This window comes from Pleurodeles waltl, chromosome 4_1 (assembly GCF_031143425.1).
Source record: "Pleurodeles waltl isolate 20211129_DDA chromosome 4_1, aPleWal1.hap1.20221129, whole genome shotgun sequence".
In the NCBI taxonomy this organism is placed as follows: Eukaryota; Metazoa; Chordata; class Amphibia; order Caudata; family Salamandridae; genus Pleurodeles; species Pleurodeles waltl.
Window position 1 is genome coordinate 886,055,757 of NC_090442.1, and position 17,206 is coordinate 886,072,962.

At 43.8% G+C, this 17,206-nt stretch overlaps 1 protein-coding gene across 3 annotated transcripts in view; it reads right to left on the minus strand.

The window, feature by feature from the left end:
- The window catches only part of TUBGCP6 (tubulin gamma complex component 6), a 518,646-nt gene that overhangs the window by 229,716 nt on the left and 271,724 nt on the right, over nt 1–17,206 (minus strand). For all 3 annotated transcript variants that reach the window (XM_069229637.1, XM_069229636.1, XM_069229638.1), the window contains exon 17: nt 1,980–3,234. In XM_069229637.1, coding sequence (XP_069085738.1) covers nt 1,980–3,234 — 1,255 coding nt within the window. The remainder of the gene's footprint in view (nt 1–1,979; nt 3,235–17,206) is intronic.

Sequence of the window (17,206 nt, forward strand, 5' to 3'; positions counted from 1 at the left end):
AATCACTGATAAGGGAGTCAATGTTGTGCCATTTCAGCAAGACTAACCTCCTACAGAACTACCACTTTGTCTTGTATGTTGCGGATAATGCATTCCTTGTCCTGCAGCCTCAATTCTAATCTACTTCTTTGAAGCCTTTGCCATAGTAATCACCAAGCACCGATCCACACCATGCAAGCCCACACGGGCACCACAGGAAGAATCCTACAATGATACACCAAGCTTGGCAACTGCCACCAACTACCCCAAATGTTGCAAGATCACAGATGTCCCTCATTCCCCATGGAATTAACAAAGGCTGCTTATCCTTTCTCATAATTTTCAGTGCCTAAATGGAACTTCATGGTTCCAAGCAGACATGTCTACTTAGAAACTGTGACAACTGTACTCAGACAGTAGCATCCACTAAAACACTAAAGATGCACACAACTCTACCTCAAAATCACCGCAGATGACAACATCTTGCAACTCAAAAGCTGCCTTGTTCTTATCTAGAACTGATGTTAAGTGCTTACCTAAACCTCAGTCTGATCAAGACAGGATGACCCTTCTACCTATCAGCTCCAAACAACCACAGTTTCAAGTGTGACTGTCTAAAATTAACTTGGAAGGCTTTACCCCCTCCATCAGTTGACAACCAAAGCAAACTCATTTGGATTCTCCTGCAACACAGACCTCTCAATAAAATAATTAATTGTAAGGAAAACCGAGGCACAGTAATACCAGCTACCCCTTCTGAAACAAGAGACATTTTTTATATCTGAAACCGACGTTAGAACAAGCCCTACTTCTCTCCTGTGTGGATCAAGGCAATATACCTCACAACAGCCTACCCGATGCTACATCTGCAGCAGTGAAAAGCATTCTGGACCAATACTCAGAGGTCTGAAAGAGTATGATCACTTCACCTCAACTACACCAGCTTCCTCTCCCAAATCTGCATCATCTTACAGACCAGCTGCATCATGTACAAGGCCATCAATAAGGACACTGTGCACACTTTGTTGAGAAAATAATCACCTCGGCAGAAAGGCCAACACCATGAACCAGATCCCTGCCAGAGTAGAAACAAGGAAATGCAAAAAAAAAAAAAAAAACAGAGAGAAGGCCTTCTACATCTATGCACCCTGCATCTGCAACAACAACCCCATAACCAGGAGTGCTCCTAGCAGCTTCCATTTCAGAATGGAACGGTACGCACACCACGTCCAAGAGCCATATTTGTATCCCCTAATATTCTGCTTCACTGTAAATGATCACAAATCTTGTCTCAGGACTCACATCCCTTGTTCAGCATGCCATTGCTATGAAATCATGTGTGCCCTATACAAACACCAGTTCATACATGTTGTAAAGTCCAGCAAATTATCTTCCCTAAGAAATCTAGGCACCTACATTACTTCTCTTGATGACCAGAGTGGGAGAAAAATGAAGATTGTGGTTATCTGATCATTATTCTCAACTATTTCCCAGGATTAGAGACACAAAACGGCATATGGAGCTACTAATTTGTCCCAATGGATTCCACTGGCATCTGAAGGCACAAATTAGAGGCTGCCTGCATCTGCAGTTTTCTTACGTTGTAAGCATTTCTATGCACTAGGGCACATTTGCGCCAGAAAACTGCAAATGTTCAAAGGATACTGAAGAGGTTAAAATGTAAACATAATACTGAGTAAAGGTAACATTTCAATTAATATAATGTAGGTCTACCAAGGATTAAAACTTGCAACAGTGTGTTCATTTTATGGTATGAAATAACATTTGGTAAGTTGTGTATCCAGAATCTGGAGACACAACTTTACCAAAGTAGTGAATATTTTCTTGCATTCACTCAAATAACTGTGACTAACCATGTAACTTTCTTCAAATAAATGTGAATGTCCATGTGATATATACGAACATAGGCATGGGAATAATTTCCTTATAGATCAAGAAGCCTTTGTTTCTACATTACCTGGTAATCAGTGTTAATTTACCTTGTACAACTTTTTTATCCTGAACTTCAGTACAGACAGTGGGTAACGGGAAGAGCACTTCATCAGCTGGAAGGCTGTCTTGCAGATATTCTTTTCTGCCTTCTGTTGAATTTGAAGGCACATTCATTCTAGGTGTACTAGACTGGCCACCATATAAAACATTCTGAACTGTAGAGTTGCCTGATCGCCCCTCAATTTGTTTATGGTGTGGTTTGAAAGGCATTTCCTCTGAAAGTGAGAAAGTACCAGTTTGAAAGCTTGACTGAGATGCATGGCCAAAAGGACACCACCGAGGTTTTGCTTCCTCCGCATCAGAAACTAGTTCTCCAATCTTAATGTGAGACTCACTTGCATGGCCATGTAAGTTCCAACGTGGCCGGGATGATTCCACGTCAGACACATTTTCTCCAATTTTGATACTCGAATTGGATGCATGGCCATGAACACTCCATCGAGGTCGTGAAGGCACCACGTCAGAAACATTTTCACCAATTTTAATATTGGCTTGTGAGGCATGGCCATGAATATTCCATCTGGGTCTTGTGGGCTGTACATCTGAAGCATATTCACCCACTTTGATATGAGCAGTGGAGACGTGGCCATGTAAATTCCAATGAGGCCTTCTTGGCTCAATTGACGAATTATATTCCCCGACCTTGATATGGGAATCTGAGACATGCCCATGTTTATTTGAATGCGGCTGTGAAATGTCTATATTTGACACATACTCTCCTATTTTTATGCTGGCATCAGAAGCATGACTATGACGGTTCGAACAAGGTCTTGAAGATGCCATGTCAGACACATTTTCACCAACTTGTCTGTGTTCCTGTGGCAGTTGTGTAATCACAGGCCTAATGACTGTTTTAAAATCATAGTCACAATGTTGCACAGTGGAAGCATCTTCTGTGTCTCCTTTAATAGCGTTGGAAAGATCTGACCCAATGTCTTGTAAAGCTTCATCTACTACTGAATCATGTACAGTTGTGGTAGTGGGCTGCAAGGCCGACTTTGGCAAGAAATCTTCAATACTCACATCAAGCAAACACATATTTGATAAAGTAGTTGTAACAGCTTTGTAAGATGGACTTTGGTTTACATTTTGTGGACCAGATTCTGGAGACCCAATAGTATTACTTGAATCCAGAAAAATCAATGGTTCATCAGAAGCACCCTCACTTTCCAGAGCAATTGAAATCTTTAAATTGTCCGTGCCTTCATTGTGTCTTGTTGACTGGTCTTCTGTAGAAGAAAGCTAAAAACAAAGAATGTTTAGCAGGGTTGAGTGTTCAATATCCTAAAAAGCATGCATAATTTATTGTATAGAAAACATGAAATATATGTCCAGCTAGTGTTATTTCTGCTAAGAACAGGAAATACACTTTCACATAAGCAAAAGTAGAATATTAAATAAAATATACAAAGAAAACCAGACAGTGCACACTACTTCTGGAGTGAAGATGAGAAACAATTGGTTTAGAGCGCTTATGGGCCAGGTGGTTGATTTTTTTTTTTTTAGTAACATTGTCCCTGTGGCCAGTGGTATTTAGATGGGACTGGGTTTGGATTGTCCTAGCGAACTCTGGGATTTATTGAGATTTATACTATAATATTTACAAGTGTTCTTTGAAGGTTCAATCAATGGACAGAGGTGATAGACAAAGCTTGTTATGACATGTTTGTCCCTCGGTTTAAATAGCACTGGGTGCATCACAGCCTGATCAGTTGTCCCTCAGTCCACCAGTTTCCTTACATTTTCCTCATGCTGGCTTATACTGATGTCTTGGTTAGCGCAGATCTAGGGAGGATTATCTGAGGGTTGTGTGTCTGTGATTTTATTTCCCTTAAAGGTATTTCTAGATCAAGACGAAAAGTTTTTTTTTTTAATTTAGATGAACTCATAACTTCCATTTCGTCCTTGCCCCTTCATATGCCTCTGTAAAAAAATAGTTGTACAGAAAATTTCATTTTTGATTTGTGTTTTCGTATTATTATAGAAGTAATTTAGCTTGGGTAGATATTACTAATCCTGGCTGACCTTCTTAAAAATGGCAGATGTGTTGCAGTGATTATGTAATATTTAAAAAACCATGAGACCTATATACTTCATTCTGGTGTCAAAACATAGGTTTTGGGGGTCACGTAGTCTTAGAGAGACAGAAAATAACTCCTTAGAGCAACCATTCCGCCATTTTTCAAAATGGCTGCTCTATGATAATAGGTTTTAGACATCATATTGGTAATTTATTTGAATATTGTTTTTGTTTGAGGTTTTCTGTTGATGCAGATTTTTAAACATGAGTAAAGCAGGTGGTAGTGGAGGATCTTTATCTCCTGACAGAGTGTTGCTAATTACAAAATCTGAAGGCTCCTTAAACAAAGAAAACTGTGTTATATGCCAAACTCATCAGTATAGAAACACTAACTACAAATGCGGCTGAACTGAAGAGAACTTGAGATGCTGCAGAAATACGGCAAGACAAAGTTGACAAAAAAATGAAACTGATGGGTGAAGAGGTTCAAATATTTTATCATTGTAACAACAAGTGCTATACGCTGTATACAATGGACAAGAGCCTGGAAGAAAATGTAAAAAAATAGCAGAAACCAGTGAATCACAACAAGAATCTGAGTCTTCTGAGAAAGCAACTACAACCAAACCCAATGTCCATCAACTTAAAGAGCGATGGCTACCCTTGTCCACCTCCAACAACTGATCAGAAAGCAGAGGATGTGTTATCTGTGCTTTATCCAGAACAAGGGCCAAAGGGACTGATCAAAGAACAAAGTACAGAGCATGTGAGGCTCAAAGGGCAAACATGATTTTATCTGCAGCTAGTTTCTTCCAAGATAAAGTTTTCAGCCGAGTAGCTGATCAAAACAGCGTGGTGAATGTATTTGGAGCTGATTTGTATGCTTACCCAAACTGCATGAGTGCATACATTCAAACATATGAATGTACAAAGAGCTCCCAGCAGCAGCGTGGCTGCCAGCCTTCAGTTAAGTTTGCACTCTTTGAATAAGCAAATTAAGTTTTAAAGTCACTCTTGCATGCTAGCTATGAGTTCACACTCAGTGAGATCAGAGAAATACTGGTCAACATTGACGAAAGTGTATTGATCCACAATAATGAAATTAAGATTTTTCTAGTGAGAATGTACAGAATTTGTTTGTCAGTCTAACAAAAAGAATGAGCCACTTATTGTGTTCTCAGCTGATTTGACTCCTGAAGTTCTTGCTGACAAATTAAGATCACAGGATACAGTCATGACTATCCAAAATTACTGTTTGCGTGGAAATTTGTTCAGTCTTCTCAAGTCCAGGATGGGCATTGATTCGCCTGATTTCGTTTTTAGCAGAAAATAATCTGGAATAGGAGTGTATGTCTCTTTGAGAAAAGGGTACTCTCTCAATTGTTCCTTTTGCCAGCATGATGAGGGCTTCTATTATTAATAAGTGAAGATGACAGGGGATGTGTGCTCCCCTTGGGGAGTAATTTGGTTGTGTTTCTGTAAATTCCAGAGTATCGCCATACTCTATTAGTTCTAAGACCCATCTGTCCGCTGTTATTTGTTTCTATTGATGTAAGTGTCTGGAAATCTTTGAACCCACTGGATGGAGAGATGTTGCTGTGGCTGATAGAGGTCACTGTTTGCGACCTGTGTCTCTAGACTGAGAGGGCTGTTTTCTGCAGGGGCCTTGTTTAGTGTAGGCAGTTGTAGTATGCTGTTGGTATTGTTTTTGGTAGGGCAGCCTATATTGTGACTAAAAGGGCAGATATTGAGGTCTTTGGTAGGCCCAGTCGGATGAAAATCTTTTTCCACTGACTCCCCGAAAGGGAGCTTTTTTATATTGGAGTGGCGAGTTATCTTGCTGTATCCGTGTCCATTTTAACGACTAAGAGAGCATCACTGATGTGTTTACCGAAAAATGTCTCATAAGCCATGTCAAGGACCTTAGACTGCACCTCCGGTCTGAACAATGTTGACTTCAGACATCCTTGCCCTCTGCCGCTCCAGCCAACTGGCAAAGGCCTGATGTCACTATATCCAGAGCGCAATCAATTACTGCAGAGAAGGTGCGCTCACCTTCCTACAGCATTTTAATTACCTCAGGCTTTTTATCCTCTGGGGTGAGGTCTACTACATTTCTGATGTCGACCACATCTGCCTGTCATAGCGGCCCAAAATGGCTAGAGCATTCACAGCACGCACCACAGTGGCAGATATGATGGAAAATCTTTTGCCCACATTATCTAATCATCTTCCTGTCCGGTGGTGTGGAGATGGGGGGGGGGGGGGGGGGGTGGTGGAGAGGATGTTTAGATCGTCTATGAACTACCTGTGAGATAACAGTCAGGTTTTGGATAACCGTTAAGCATGCCCCATCAGGGGCCTAAGTATTTCTAGTCTATTCTGGGCAGCACCGGTACCACTGTCACCGGGTTTTTCATAATTTTAATCTCCTCTTCCCAGATGAAGTCTATTATGGGGATGGCCTTAACAGACTTCCTTATTTGCTCCTTGAAATCATAAAGGAAGCAATCGGCTTGTTGACTGTCGCTGGGAGATGGAATCTGTCAGCTGTTCTATCCATTGGGTTATGGAATCCAACTATGTCCTCCGGCGGTGAATCTGTTGGATGCGGAGGTGAAGGTGTGGGAATTAGATAATCATCCCACTCACTTTGCGGCTGAATAGTCTCCTGAATTTCTCCTTCTCTTTCTTCTTATGAGGGTCATCTCTCTGTAGTGCTGCCACTGTTGATCGTGGTGTAATTCTAGGAGTTACTGGGGGAGGTATAGGTGGAGGTGTAGATGGTGCAACAGGCTGAGATGGTGTGTCGATGCCATGTTCGGAAACCTTTTGTAGTCTTGTAAAATTGTCTGCAGATCCTGCACCAGCAAGGTAGGTATCTGTAGATTGTCCTGTGGTTTTTGGTAATCATAACCTTCATAGAGAGACTTGTGCTGAGGAGTGTAATATTGTTGGTAGTAGGGGTTATCTTCCTCAAAGTTCATCTTTGTCATCATCCTGGTATTTAACTAGAAGCTCAGATGGACTATGCGCAGTCCCGAACGGTCCTTCGTCATCTTTAGATTCCTCCAGATCAAACAGATGTGATGGAGGATAGGGAGAGACTTTGCTAGGTGAACTAAATTCTAGAGTAATTGTCTTTTTTTAGACTTTCAATATCACTGTCGACTGGCCCGGCGGTTCAGTTCTCGCCAATGTTGTCGTTGTTGCTGTTGACGGAGGTGCTGCTACCAGAGTGGTTGTTATCAGTGGTGCCTTCGTCGATGGTACCGTTGACAGTGAACAAATTCTTGTCAACGGAATGGGCGCGACAACGGCTATCTTTGTTTTAATGCCTGCCGCCCATGGTCTCGTCGACGAGACAGTCATAGTAGTTGGCGACAAGAGTGCCGGCGACGGTGACGTCATCGACAGATTTTTTGACAGATGTGTGTCTCCAGTTTTGTGAGACGGTGTAGCAGGCTGAGAGGAGGCTTTGTCTGAGGAAACATGATGTTTTTTTTTCCTTCTTGGCAGGGACTTTATGATGCGACTTGAAGGCCTTCTTAACTCCTTCAGAATGTCTGTCAGAGGATCTCGCTCTTTTCCTGGATCTTTCAGAAGCATCGCTTTCGTTGTCAGAAGTGTGACTCTGGCTCTTCTGTAGCCACAGAAGTAGCCTGTTTTCACTGTCCTTTAGCGTTTTAGTAGAAAAAGTTCTACAAATTTTGCGATCCTTCACCTGATGACTTGGGTTAAGGCTGTAAAGGCACTCCTTATGTGTATCTTCCACATGTAGTCGCTTCTTGCAACAGGATTTGCAAGCGCTAAATAAACCCTTTTTAGAGATGTCAGACATTTTGAAGATAAAGTAAGCTCAAGAAATTTGAAAAACTGAGCAGAGTTCAGGGAGACTCCTTTCGCATGACAATTTTCTAGAGGGTGCTGTGGCCTGATTGGCCATAGTTCAAGTTTAGTCCCTTTTACAAAAGGACATGGATATGTTGTTAAAGACACTGTTCATTGCCATTAAGGCCTATGATAATGATGCATTTTGCTAAGGTATGGTACTGTGGGACTCCCATGTCGACAATGGGGAATGATTCAAGCATGTGAAACTATGGAAGATCCAATACTGGATAAGTAGAGAAGGATCTGTGTGAATTTGGTTAGGAAGATATTGATGGTGTGCTAAAACCTACAAAATTTCTTAAGCCTCTACCCACAGAGCTTACACATACATGTACTTGCAAAACCTGTGCTACAAAAAGATGACCCTGGCGATATGCTCTTCTTAAATGTTCAACATTCTGTAAATTTACCACAAGCGAATAAAGTAACTATGAAAATGTGCCTAACACAGGAGTGATACATTTTTTTTCATAATCAGATCATAAACATTGGTTGGGGTATACACAAAAGATTTGAACAATGTATTATTTGTTTAATTTATATATATGTCTCTTCTTCCTCTATTATAGCTGCTGTTTTGGAAAATGGCAGAAGGGTTGCTCTAAGGGGTTATTTTCTGTCTCTAGAAGACTACTTGACTCCCAAAGCCTATGTTTCGACAGCAAAATGAAGTATATAGGTCACTTGGTTCCTGAAATAACACATCATCACTGCAACACATCTACCATTTTTAAAAAATGACAACCAGAAAAAATTGGCCCGGATCAGCAATGTTAAATTACTACTCTAATGATCCAAAAACACAAATCAAAAAATAAATTCTCTGGACAACAGTTTTTTTTACGGAGATATCTCAGGGGGCTAAGATATAGTCTTCTAAGCTCCATGAGTATAGGCCAGCCAGCAGCAGGGCCTGCAGATTTTCTATCACAATCCAATCAAGCTCACGGGGACCAGGTGAGCTCAATATACATTTTAGGGGCTGCAGTGTGGGGGGGGGGATGTTCTTTCCGGTCTTTACTCCATAGAGTCCATCCACAAATTATCGCTGGATGTGAAAATGCATTGTCATTTGCTTTGGTAGGAGCGAGATGGGAGGTGACAGGACCTAAAACCGAAAAAGAAGTGTCCAGAGGTAAACGCAGGCTAGCTCAGGAGTAGCAGCTGGGCCAGGAGATAAGAGACCTGTAGCGCATGCTGAATCATGAACTCTGCAGACATAGAATGGGCGACTACAGCCACAGTGAAGAGTGATTCCCAACAGAGTGATGTGCTGTTTTGACATGCAGGGGGCCTACAGTGATGCGAGACTTGATCCTGACAATATAACCAACTCATGAAATGCATTGTTGGATGCTTTCCATTGGGCTGAGAATGCACCACCTCCATAGTTTCTGCTGGCTACAGTTTTATGGGCAGGTGTGTACAACTGCCTCGGAGGGCCACCAGTGGCAAAAAACATATAGTTACATTCAGGTAGGAGAGAGGAAGGAAGAGACTGAGGTAGAGACAGGAACTACAGGACTGGTGAGGAACAAGAGGATGGTAAGAGAAAGGGAGACAAAACAGGATAACAGAGTGAGGAAGAGATTTTGTAAGGCTAAACAGGGAACATGGTAGGTGAGGCGACGGGAGATTGGATACAGATGGATGACTGGTTGGGTGAGGTGGAAATAAGGTGAGTTAATGGAGACTATATGAAAGCGATACAAAAGGGAGCCAGCAGAAAGGAGGGAGGAAATTAATGGAGGGAGGACATTATTTTATGGGAGAAGGAAGAAGGCTAAGGAAGAGGAGTCCTAACAGACTGGCTGAATGGAGCAGTATTTAATTCACAACAAACACCAGTTAAGGAATTAGGGCAATGTTAGACCAGTGTGTTTTATTGTCAGTTGGTGTAGAACATTCCTTGAGGTAGAGGGAGAGCCATGCCACTTTACCGAAAAAGATGATGCTGATGCTCATGTCCAACCCCAGCATCTCTTTGCACTGTAGACTCAAGGCAACAAGGCAGAGTGTATGTGTGCATGTCTCTCTATGTTACTGCAAGGCAAATGCTTGCTAACATCACTCTAATTAACAAAGCTATTGAAGCAAACACACTTTTGGTTGAGTGTGCTGAGATTCTTGTTTGTAAAGGGTGACCTGCTTTATTGTGACAGCATGTAACTCAGGCATTTTTCTTTCCCCTTTGAGCTTGACAGGAGCCTGCATGTATCAAAGTATAGAAGGCACACAATATCCTATTGATATATAAAGTTGGTTACGTGACATAAAGAGCTATGTGGAACAAGAAGAGAATGAAGGAGGACCGAAAGGCTGCCTAACATGGGACTTTCTACCATGGAAGGCAGGGCCTTCTCCTGGACCAACACTGGGGAAGGGGCTGCAGTATGGTGTTGATGGGATCTCTGGTGGCAACAGGAGAACTTGCTCTTATTTCATCCTTTTGAAGCTGCTGAATAACTAAGATTTATGGAAAAGCTGCGTCCTGTTCCTACCATGCACCACACTGATTTGCTACTTGTATCTCTTTCTCTATTGGATGCCCTCATCATTCTTTGTTCCCTGCTGCGATTTGCCATCCACCCTTGCTCCTGGTCGGATTGCCTAATGAGGCCTTGACATGATCACCTGTTTCAACTGTTCCACAGCTGGGGAGAGTTAAGATTACAGGGCTGCAGGGATGAGAGATGCCACTAATACCTTGGAGTTGTTCATTGTTTCTGCTGGATCATGTTTGGCTCTTTGTTGTCCCCCAATAGTTTCCTACTCTGACCCATTTTTCTCATTCTTGCTATTAGGGCACCACTGGAAAATCTAAAGACTGATTCTAAGGGAGAACTGAGGGGGACCCGGGAGATAAGTCCTCCTCTAACTTAAAAGCTAGCATAGTTATCTCATTGCGGCATTATTTCCATCTGTGACCACCTTGTCCATCCATCATGGAAGGTACAGTTTCCCCAAGAATACTGAAGCTTAATGGTGACTGATAATCCTACCTTTAAATTGGGACAACTGTATAGTTTTTTTTAAGCGAAATATGAGGGTAAGAAGGTGTTTTAGAGAGCTATGAGCCATTTATAATTAGTGGTTTCAGAGCACATTTTGGCCCTCATTCTGACCCTGGCGGTCTTTGACCGCCAGGGCGGAGGACCGCGGGAGCACCGCCGACAAGCCGGCGGTGCTCCAATGGGGATTCCGACCGCGGCGGTAAAGCCGCGGTCGGACCGGCACCACTGGCGGGGTCCCGCCAGTGTACCGCGGCCCCATTGAATCCTCCGCGGCGGCGCAGCTTTCTGCACCGCCGCGGGGATTCCGACCCCCCCTACCGCCATCCAGATCCCGGCGGTCGGACCGCCGAGATCCGGATGGCGGTAGGGGGGGTCGCGGGGCCCCTGAGGGCCCCTGCAGTGCCCATGCCACTGGCATGGGCATTGCAGGGGCCCCCGTAAGAGGGCCCCTACATGTATTTCACTGTCTGCTGCGCAGACAGTGAAATACGCGACGGGTGCAACTGCACCCGTCGCACAGCTTCCACTCCGCCGGCTCGATTCCGAGCCGGCTTCATCGTGGAAGCCTCTTTCCCGCTGGGCTGGCTGGCGGTCTGAAGGAGACCGCCCGCCAGCCCAGCGGGAAAGTCAGAATTACCGCCGCGGTCTTTCGACCGCGGAACGGTAACCTGACGGCGGGACTTTGGCGGGCGGCCTCCGCCGCCCGCCAAGGTCAGAATGAGGGCCTTTGTATCTGACAACTTCTGGTCTCAAAAGGTTAGGGACGACTATTGATTAATCTATCACAACTTCAGTATTGATTTTCTGAGGGAGCAAGATGGTCTGGCACATGACTTTGGAGAGAGGAGAGTGAGATTGTTAGGTTTCCCACACCAGCTGTATTGGTGGCTCACCACTGTTTTGGTCTGTGATGGAATGGGAGCACATGTAGCTAGTGGGGCTGGGCATTAGAACTTGTTTTGTTGATCTGCTTTTCCCTGCATGCCTGGACCTACAATGCCTCTCCTTATGCATTTTCCCACAAATATGGCCAGTTGTGAATGGATTCGGGTGTACCAACAATACTCATAAATCTCCAAATCATGCTTTATTCATAATGATTGGTCTTCTGGTCGGGTTGGGTTCTTCTAAAACTACAATTCTGATCTTTTTTCAACTGCAATGTGTACCCTGCTTCTCTTCCACAAGAATGTCTAAGATCAAACATGCTTATACAACACCTTTGATTTAGAGAAGAGCTATTTATCAACGCTTGTACCAAACAAACCCAAGACTCATCATAAACCTCAATCAGTGCACTGGAGGCAACCTTTAACATTTTAAAACAAGCATCCAACAAATCATTGATCTAGCATATTTGGGCTTTCATCAGTATCCAAAAGCATGCTATATCCAACAACAACACACACCATTGTTTGCATTTCACGTCCATATAGCAGATGCTACACTCCATTGCCACTTAGAGCCTGATCTAGAGTTTTGTGGAAACATTACTCTTTCACGAACTTGAAGGATACTCTGCCTGCCCCACTATTACAGTTACATTATATTCTATGGAGCTTGAAATAAAGTGGACAGGGTAGTTATTACATTTGTGACGGAATAACCTGTGTGCTAAATTCCAAATCCAAATCAAGACCTTAGTTGGCAAAATTCTGTAAGCAAACAGGTAAAAGTACCGTAAACCAAATATTAATATTCACTGTAAAACCCTGACACAGATGCAATGCACACATACAAAATAGCACATAACATTAGAGTGAGTAATAACCAATTAGCACTCAATTGAGAAAATAAATAAATGAAGTCCTTCAATACATCCCCTTAAGCACATTAAGCACAAAAGAACTTTTGAGATCAGAGCTACTTTATTGTCACACTAGTCTCCACAAACCATTTACAGAGATAACATAAAATGCAAAACAAACAAACATACAACCAAAACATAGAAAGATTACATAACATACACACAGCATAACACAACACATACATAACAAACTCACAAACACACAAACTATAAAATTATAATAAAAAAGTTACCTATAAATGCATTCGTATTTTTCATAGATTCACCTGCTCTAATCATTCTTGTCATCCTAGTCATATCCTTTAAAAAGAACCAAAGTTCAACAAATAAAAGACAGCCTGATTTCACACCTCTGCACGGCCACAATCTTTCTGATTTCATTTAGCACTACTGTGATCTGTTAGGTAAACCTCTGAAGGGAGCGGGTGGATCACATGATGTAGGAAAGTACCATCTTGCCTGGCATGTTACCCCCATATTTCACTGTATATATGTTGTTTTAGTGTATGTGTCACTGGGACCCTGCCAGCCAGGGCCCCAGTGCTCATAAGTGTGCCCTGTATGTGTTCCCTGTGTGATGACTAACTGTCTCACTGAGGCTCTGCTAACCAGAACCTCAGTGGTTATGCTCTCTCTGCTTTCCAAATTGTCACTAACAGGCTAGTGACCAATTTCACCAATTCACATTGGCATACTGGAACACCCTTATAATTCCCTAGTATATGGTACTGAGGTACCCAGGGTATTGGGGTTCCAGGAGATCCCTATGGGCTGCAGCATTTATTTTGCCACTCATAGGGAGATCTGACAATTCTTACACAGGCCTGCCAGTGCAGCCTGAGTGAAATAACGTCCACGTTATTTCACAGCCATTTACCACTGCACTTAAGTAACTTATAAGTCACCTATATGTCTAACCTTCACCTGGTGAAGGTTGGGTGCAAAGTTACTTAGTGTGAGGGCACCCTGGCACTAGCCAAGGTGCCCCCACATCGTTCAGGGCAAATTCCCCGGACTTTGTGAGTGCGGGGACACCATTTCACGCGCGCACTATACATAGGTCACTACCCTATGTATAGCGTCACAATGGTAACTCCGAACATGGCCATATAACATGTCTAAGATCATGGAATTGTCACTCCAATGCCATTCTGGCATTGGGGAGACAATTCCATGATCCCCCGGGTCTCTAGCATAGAACCCGGGTACTGCCAAACTGCCTTTTCCAGGGTTTCACTGCAGCTGCTGCTGCTGCCAACCCCTCAGACAGGTTTCTGCCCTCCTGGGGTCCAGCCAGGCCTTGCCCAGGAAGGCAGAACAAAGGACTTCCTCAGAAAGAGGGTGTTACACCCTCTACCTTTGGAAATAGGTGTCAGGGCTGGGGAGGAGTAGCCTCCCCCAGCCTCTGGAAATGCTTTGATGGGCACAGATGGTACCCATCTCTGCATAAGCCAGTCTACACCGGCTCAGGGATCCCCCAGCCCTGCTCTGGCGCGAAACTGGACAAAGGAAAGGGGAGTGACCACTCCGCTGACCTGCACCTCCCGGGGGAGGTGCCCAGAGCTCCTCCAGCGTGCCCCAGACCTCTGCCATCTTGGATTCAGGTGTGCTGGCACACTGGACTGCTCTGAGTGGCCAGGGCCAGCAGGTGACATCAGAGACTCCTTCTGATAGGCTCTTACCTTTCTACCTAGCCTATCCTCCTTCCTAGGTAGCCAAATCTCCTTTTCTGGCTATTTAGGGTCTCTGCTTTGGGGAATTCTTCAGATACCAAATGCAAGAGCTCACCAGAGTTCCTCTGCATCTCCCTCTTCACCTTCTGCCAAAGGATCGACCGCTGACTGCTCAGGACGCCTGCAAAACCGCAAGAAAGTAGCAAAGGCGACTACTGCAACCTTGTATCGCTTCATCCTGCCGGCTTTCTCACCTGTTTCCTGGTGGTGCATGCTCTTGGGGTAGCCTGCCTCCTTCTTGCACCAGGAGCTCTGAAGAAATCTCCCTTGGGTCGACGGAATCTTCCCCCTGCAACCGCAGGCAACAAAAGACTGCATCACCGGTCCTCTGGGTCCCCTCTCAGCACGATGAGCGTGGTCCCTGGAACTCAGCAACTCTGTCCAAGTGACTCCCACAGTCCAGTGACTCTTCAGTCCAAGTTTGGTGGAGGTAAGTCCTTGCCTCCCCACGCTAGACTGAATTGCTGGGTACCGCGTGATTTGCAGCTGCTCCGGCTCCTGTGCACTCTTCCAGGATTTCCTTTGTGCACAGCCAAGCCTGGGTCCCCGACACTCTAACCTGCAGTGTACAACCTTCTGAGTTGTCCTCCGGCGTCGTGGGACTCCCTTTTGTGACTTCGCATGGACTCCGGTTCACTCCTCTTCTAAGTGCCTGTTCCGGTACTTCTGCGGGTGCTGCCTGCTTCTGTGAGGGCTCCCTGACTTGTTGGGCACCCCCTCTGTCTCCTCATCCAAGTGGCGACATCCTGGTCCCTCCTGGGCCACAGCAGCATCCAAAAACCCTAACGCGACCCTTGCAGCTAGCAAGGCTTGTTTGCGGTCTTTCTGCGTGGGAACACCTCTGCAAGCATCTTCACGACGTGGGACATCCATCCTCCAAAGGGGAAGTTCCTAGTCCTCTTCGTTCTTGCAAAACACCAAGCTTCTTCCATCCAGTGGCAGCTCCTTTGCACCCTCAGCTGGCATTTCCTGGGCACCCTCCCACTCTCAACACTGTCGCGACTCTTGGACTTGGTCCCCTTGTCTTACAGGTACTCAGGTCCCGAAATCCACTGTTGTTGCATTGCTGGTGTTGGTTTTCCTTGCAGAATCCCCCTATCACGACTTCTGTGCTCTCTGGGGGTTGTAGGTGCACTTTACACCTACCTTACAGGGTCTTGGGGTGGGCTATTTTTCTAACCCTCACTGTTTTCTTACAGTCCCAGCAACCCTCTACAAGCTCACATAGGTTTGGGGTCCATTCGTGATTCACATTCCACTTTTGGAGTATATGGTTTGTGTTGCCCCTATACCTATGTGCTCCTATTGCAATCTATTGTAACTTTACACTGCTTGCATTACTTCCTTTTGCTATTACTGCATATTTTTGGTATTGTGTACATATATCTTGTGTATATTTGGCATCCTCATACTGAGGGTACTCACTGAGATACTTTTGGCATATTGTCATAAAAATAAAGTACCTTTATTTTTAGTATATCTGTGTATTGTGCTTTCTTATAATATTGTGCATATGACACCAGTGGTATAGTAGGAGCTTTGCATGTCTCCTAGTTCAGCCTAAGCTGCTCTGCTATAGCTACCTTCTATCAGCCTAAGCTGCTAGAAACACCTCTTCTACACTAATAAGGGATAACTGGACCTGGCACAGAGTGTAAGTACCCCTTGGTACCCACTACAAGCCAGGCCAGCCTCCTACACATGAGAAACATACCAATTCTGGAGAAATACATTTACATGTAAGTAACTTTTTTCTTCTCCGAAATTGGATTCTTCATAGATTCACTTGCTTGAATTAGACTAAAATGCAGAATTATATCACACTTATGTTTGTGGATGGCAGGCATGAATTAAAAGGTGGCTCACCTTATTGAAAAGGATGATGCAGAACCACCAGTCTAAATCCAGCATCTCTTAGCACTTTAGACTCAAGGCAGTAATGGAGAGTTAATGTATGCATGTTCTTCCATGTTACTGCACAGCAAGTGTCCACTAACAACACTCCAACAACCAAAGCTGTGGCATCTGGCACACTTCTGAGTGTGCTAGATTCTTGTTTGTAAAGGGTGACCTGCTTTATTATGACTGTATGCAATGGCAGTAGACACTATGAGAGCAGTAGATTGATTTGTTATCATGTGGCCTTTCCAGGGCAGCAAGTAGATGGTCAGACTTCCTGAACTTGCTTGTTTTACTGATCTAGAATTTCAAACATCACTTAATATAACAGGAATGCAGCACCCTGTTCTCTTGCCATGTTGGGATTTTTTTCAAAACAGTTTTAGGCTTTATAGATTAATTTAAATGAAAATCTAATTGCACTTTAGGGACAGAGTGATGATTTGTACTCAGAGTGACTCTATATTCACAGAATTGCAAATAAGGCTCTTTTTGTAAAAGCTTAAATCTCACTTCTCTTCTCGCAGAGGTTAAAGCTAACACGTGTGCAATTTTCCAGGATAGAAACTTAAAGTCTGCTTTATGTATTGGTTCGAACTGACGTTTAAGAGAAAATACTGTATTAAGATGCTGAGGAATCAGTAGTTGCTTTACTGTTGGGAAACCTAGAAGATTACTTTATTTAATTACTTTATAATTCTGATGGATAATAAGGAGTGCTGATCTTGTGTTGTTTCATATTCTGCAAAGCTGCTAACTGCACTTTCACTGATGAGTGTGCAAGACCTGAATGTGACGACTGTAAGAGGTACAGAGATCTGAAGTGGCTCCGATGAAACCGGGTGCA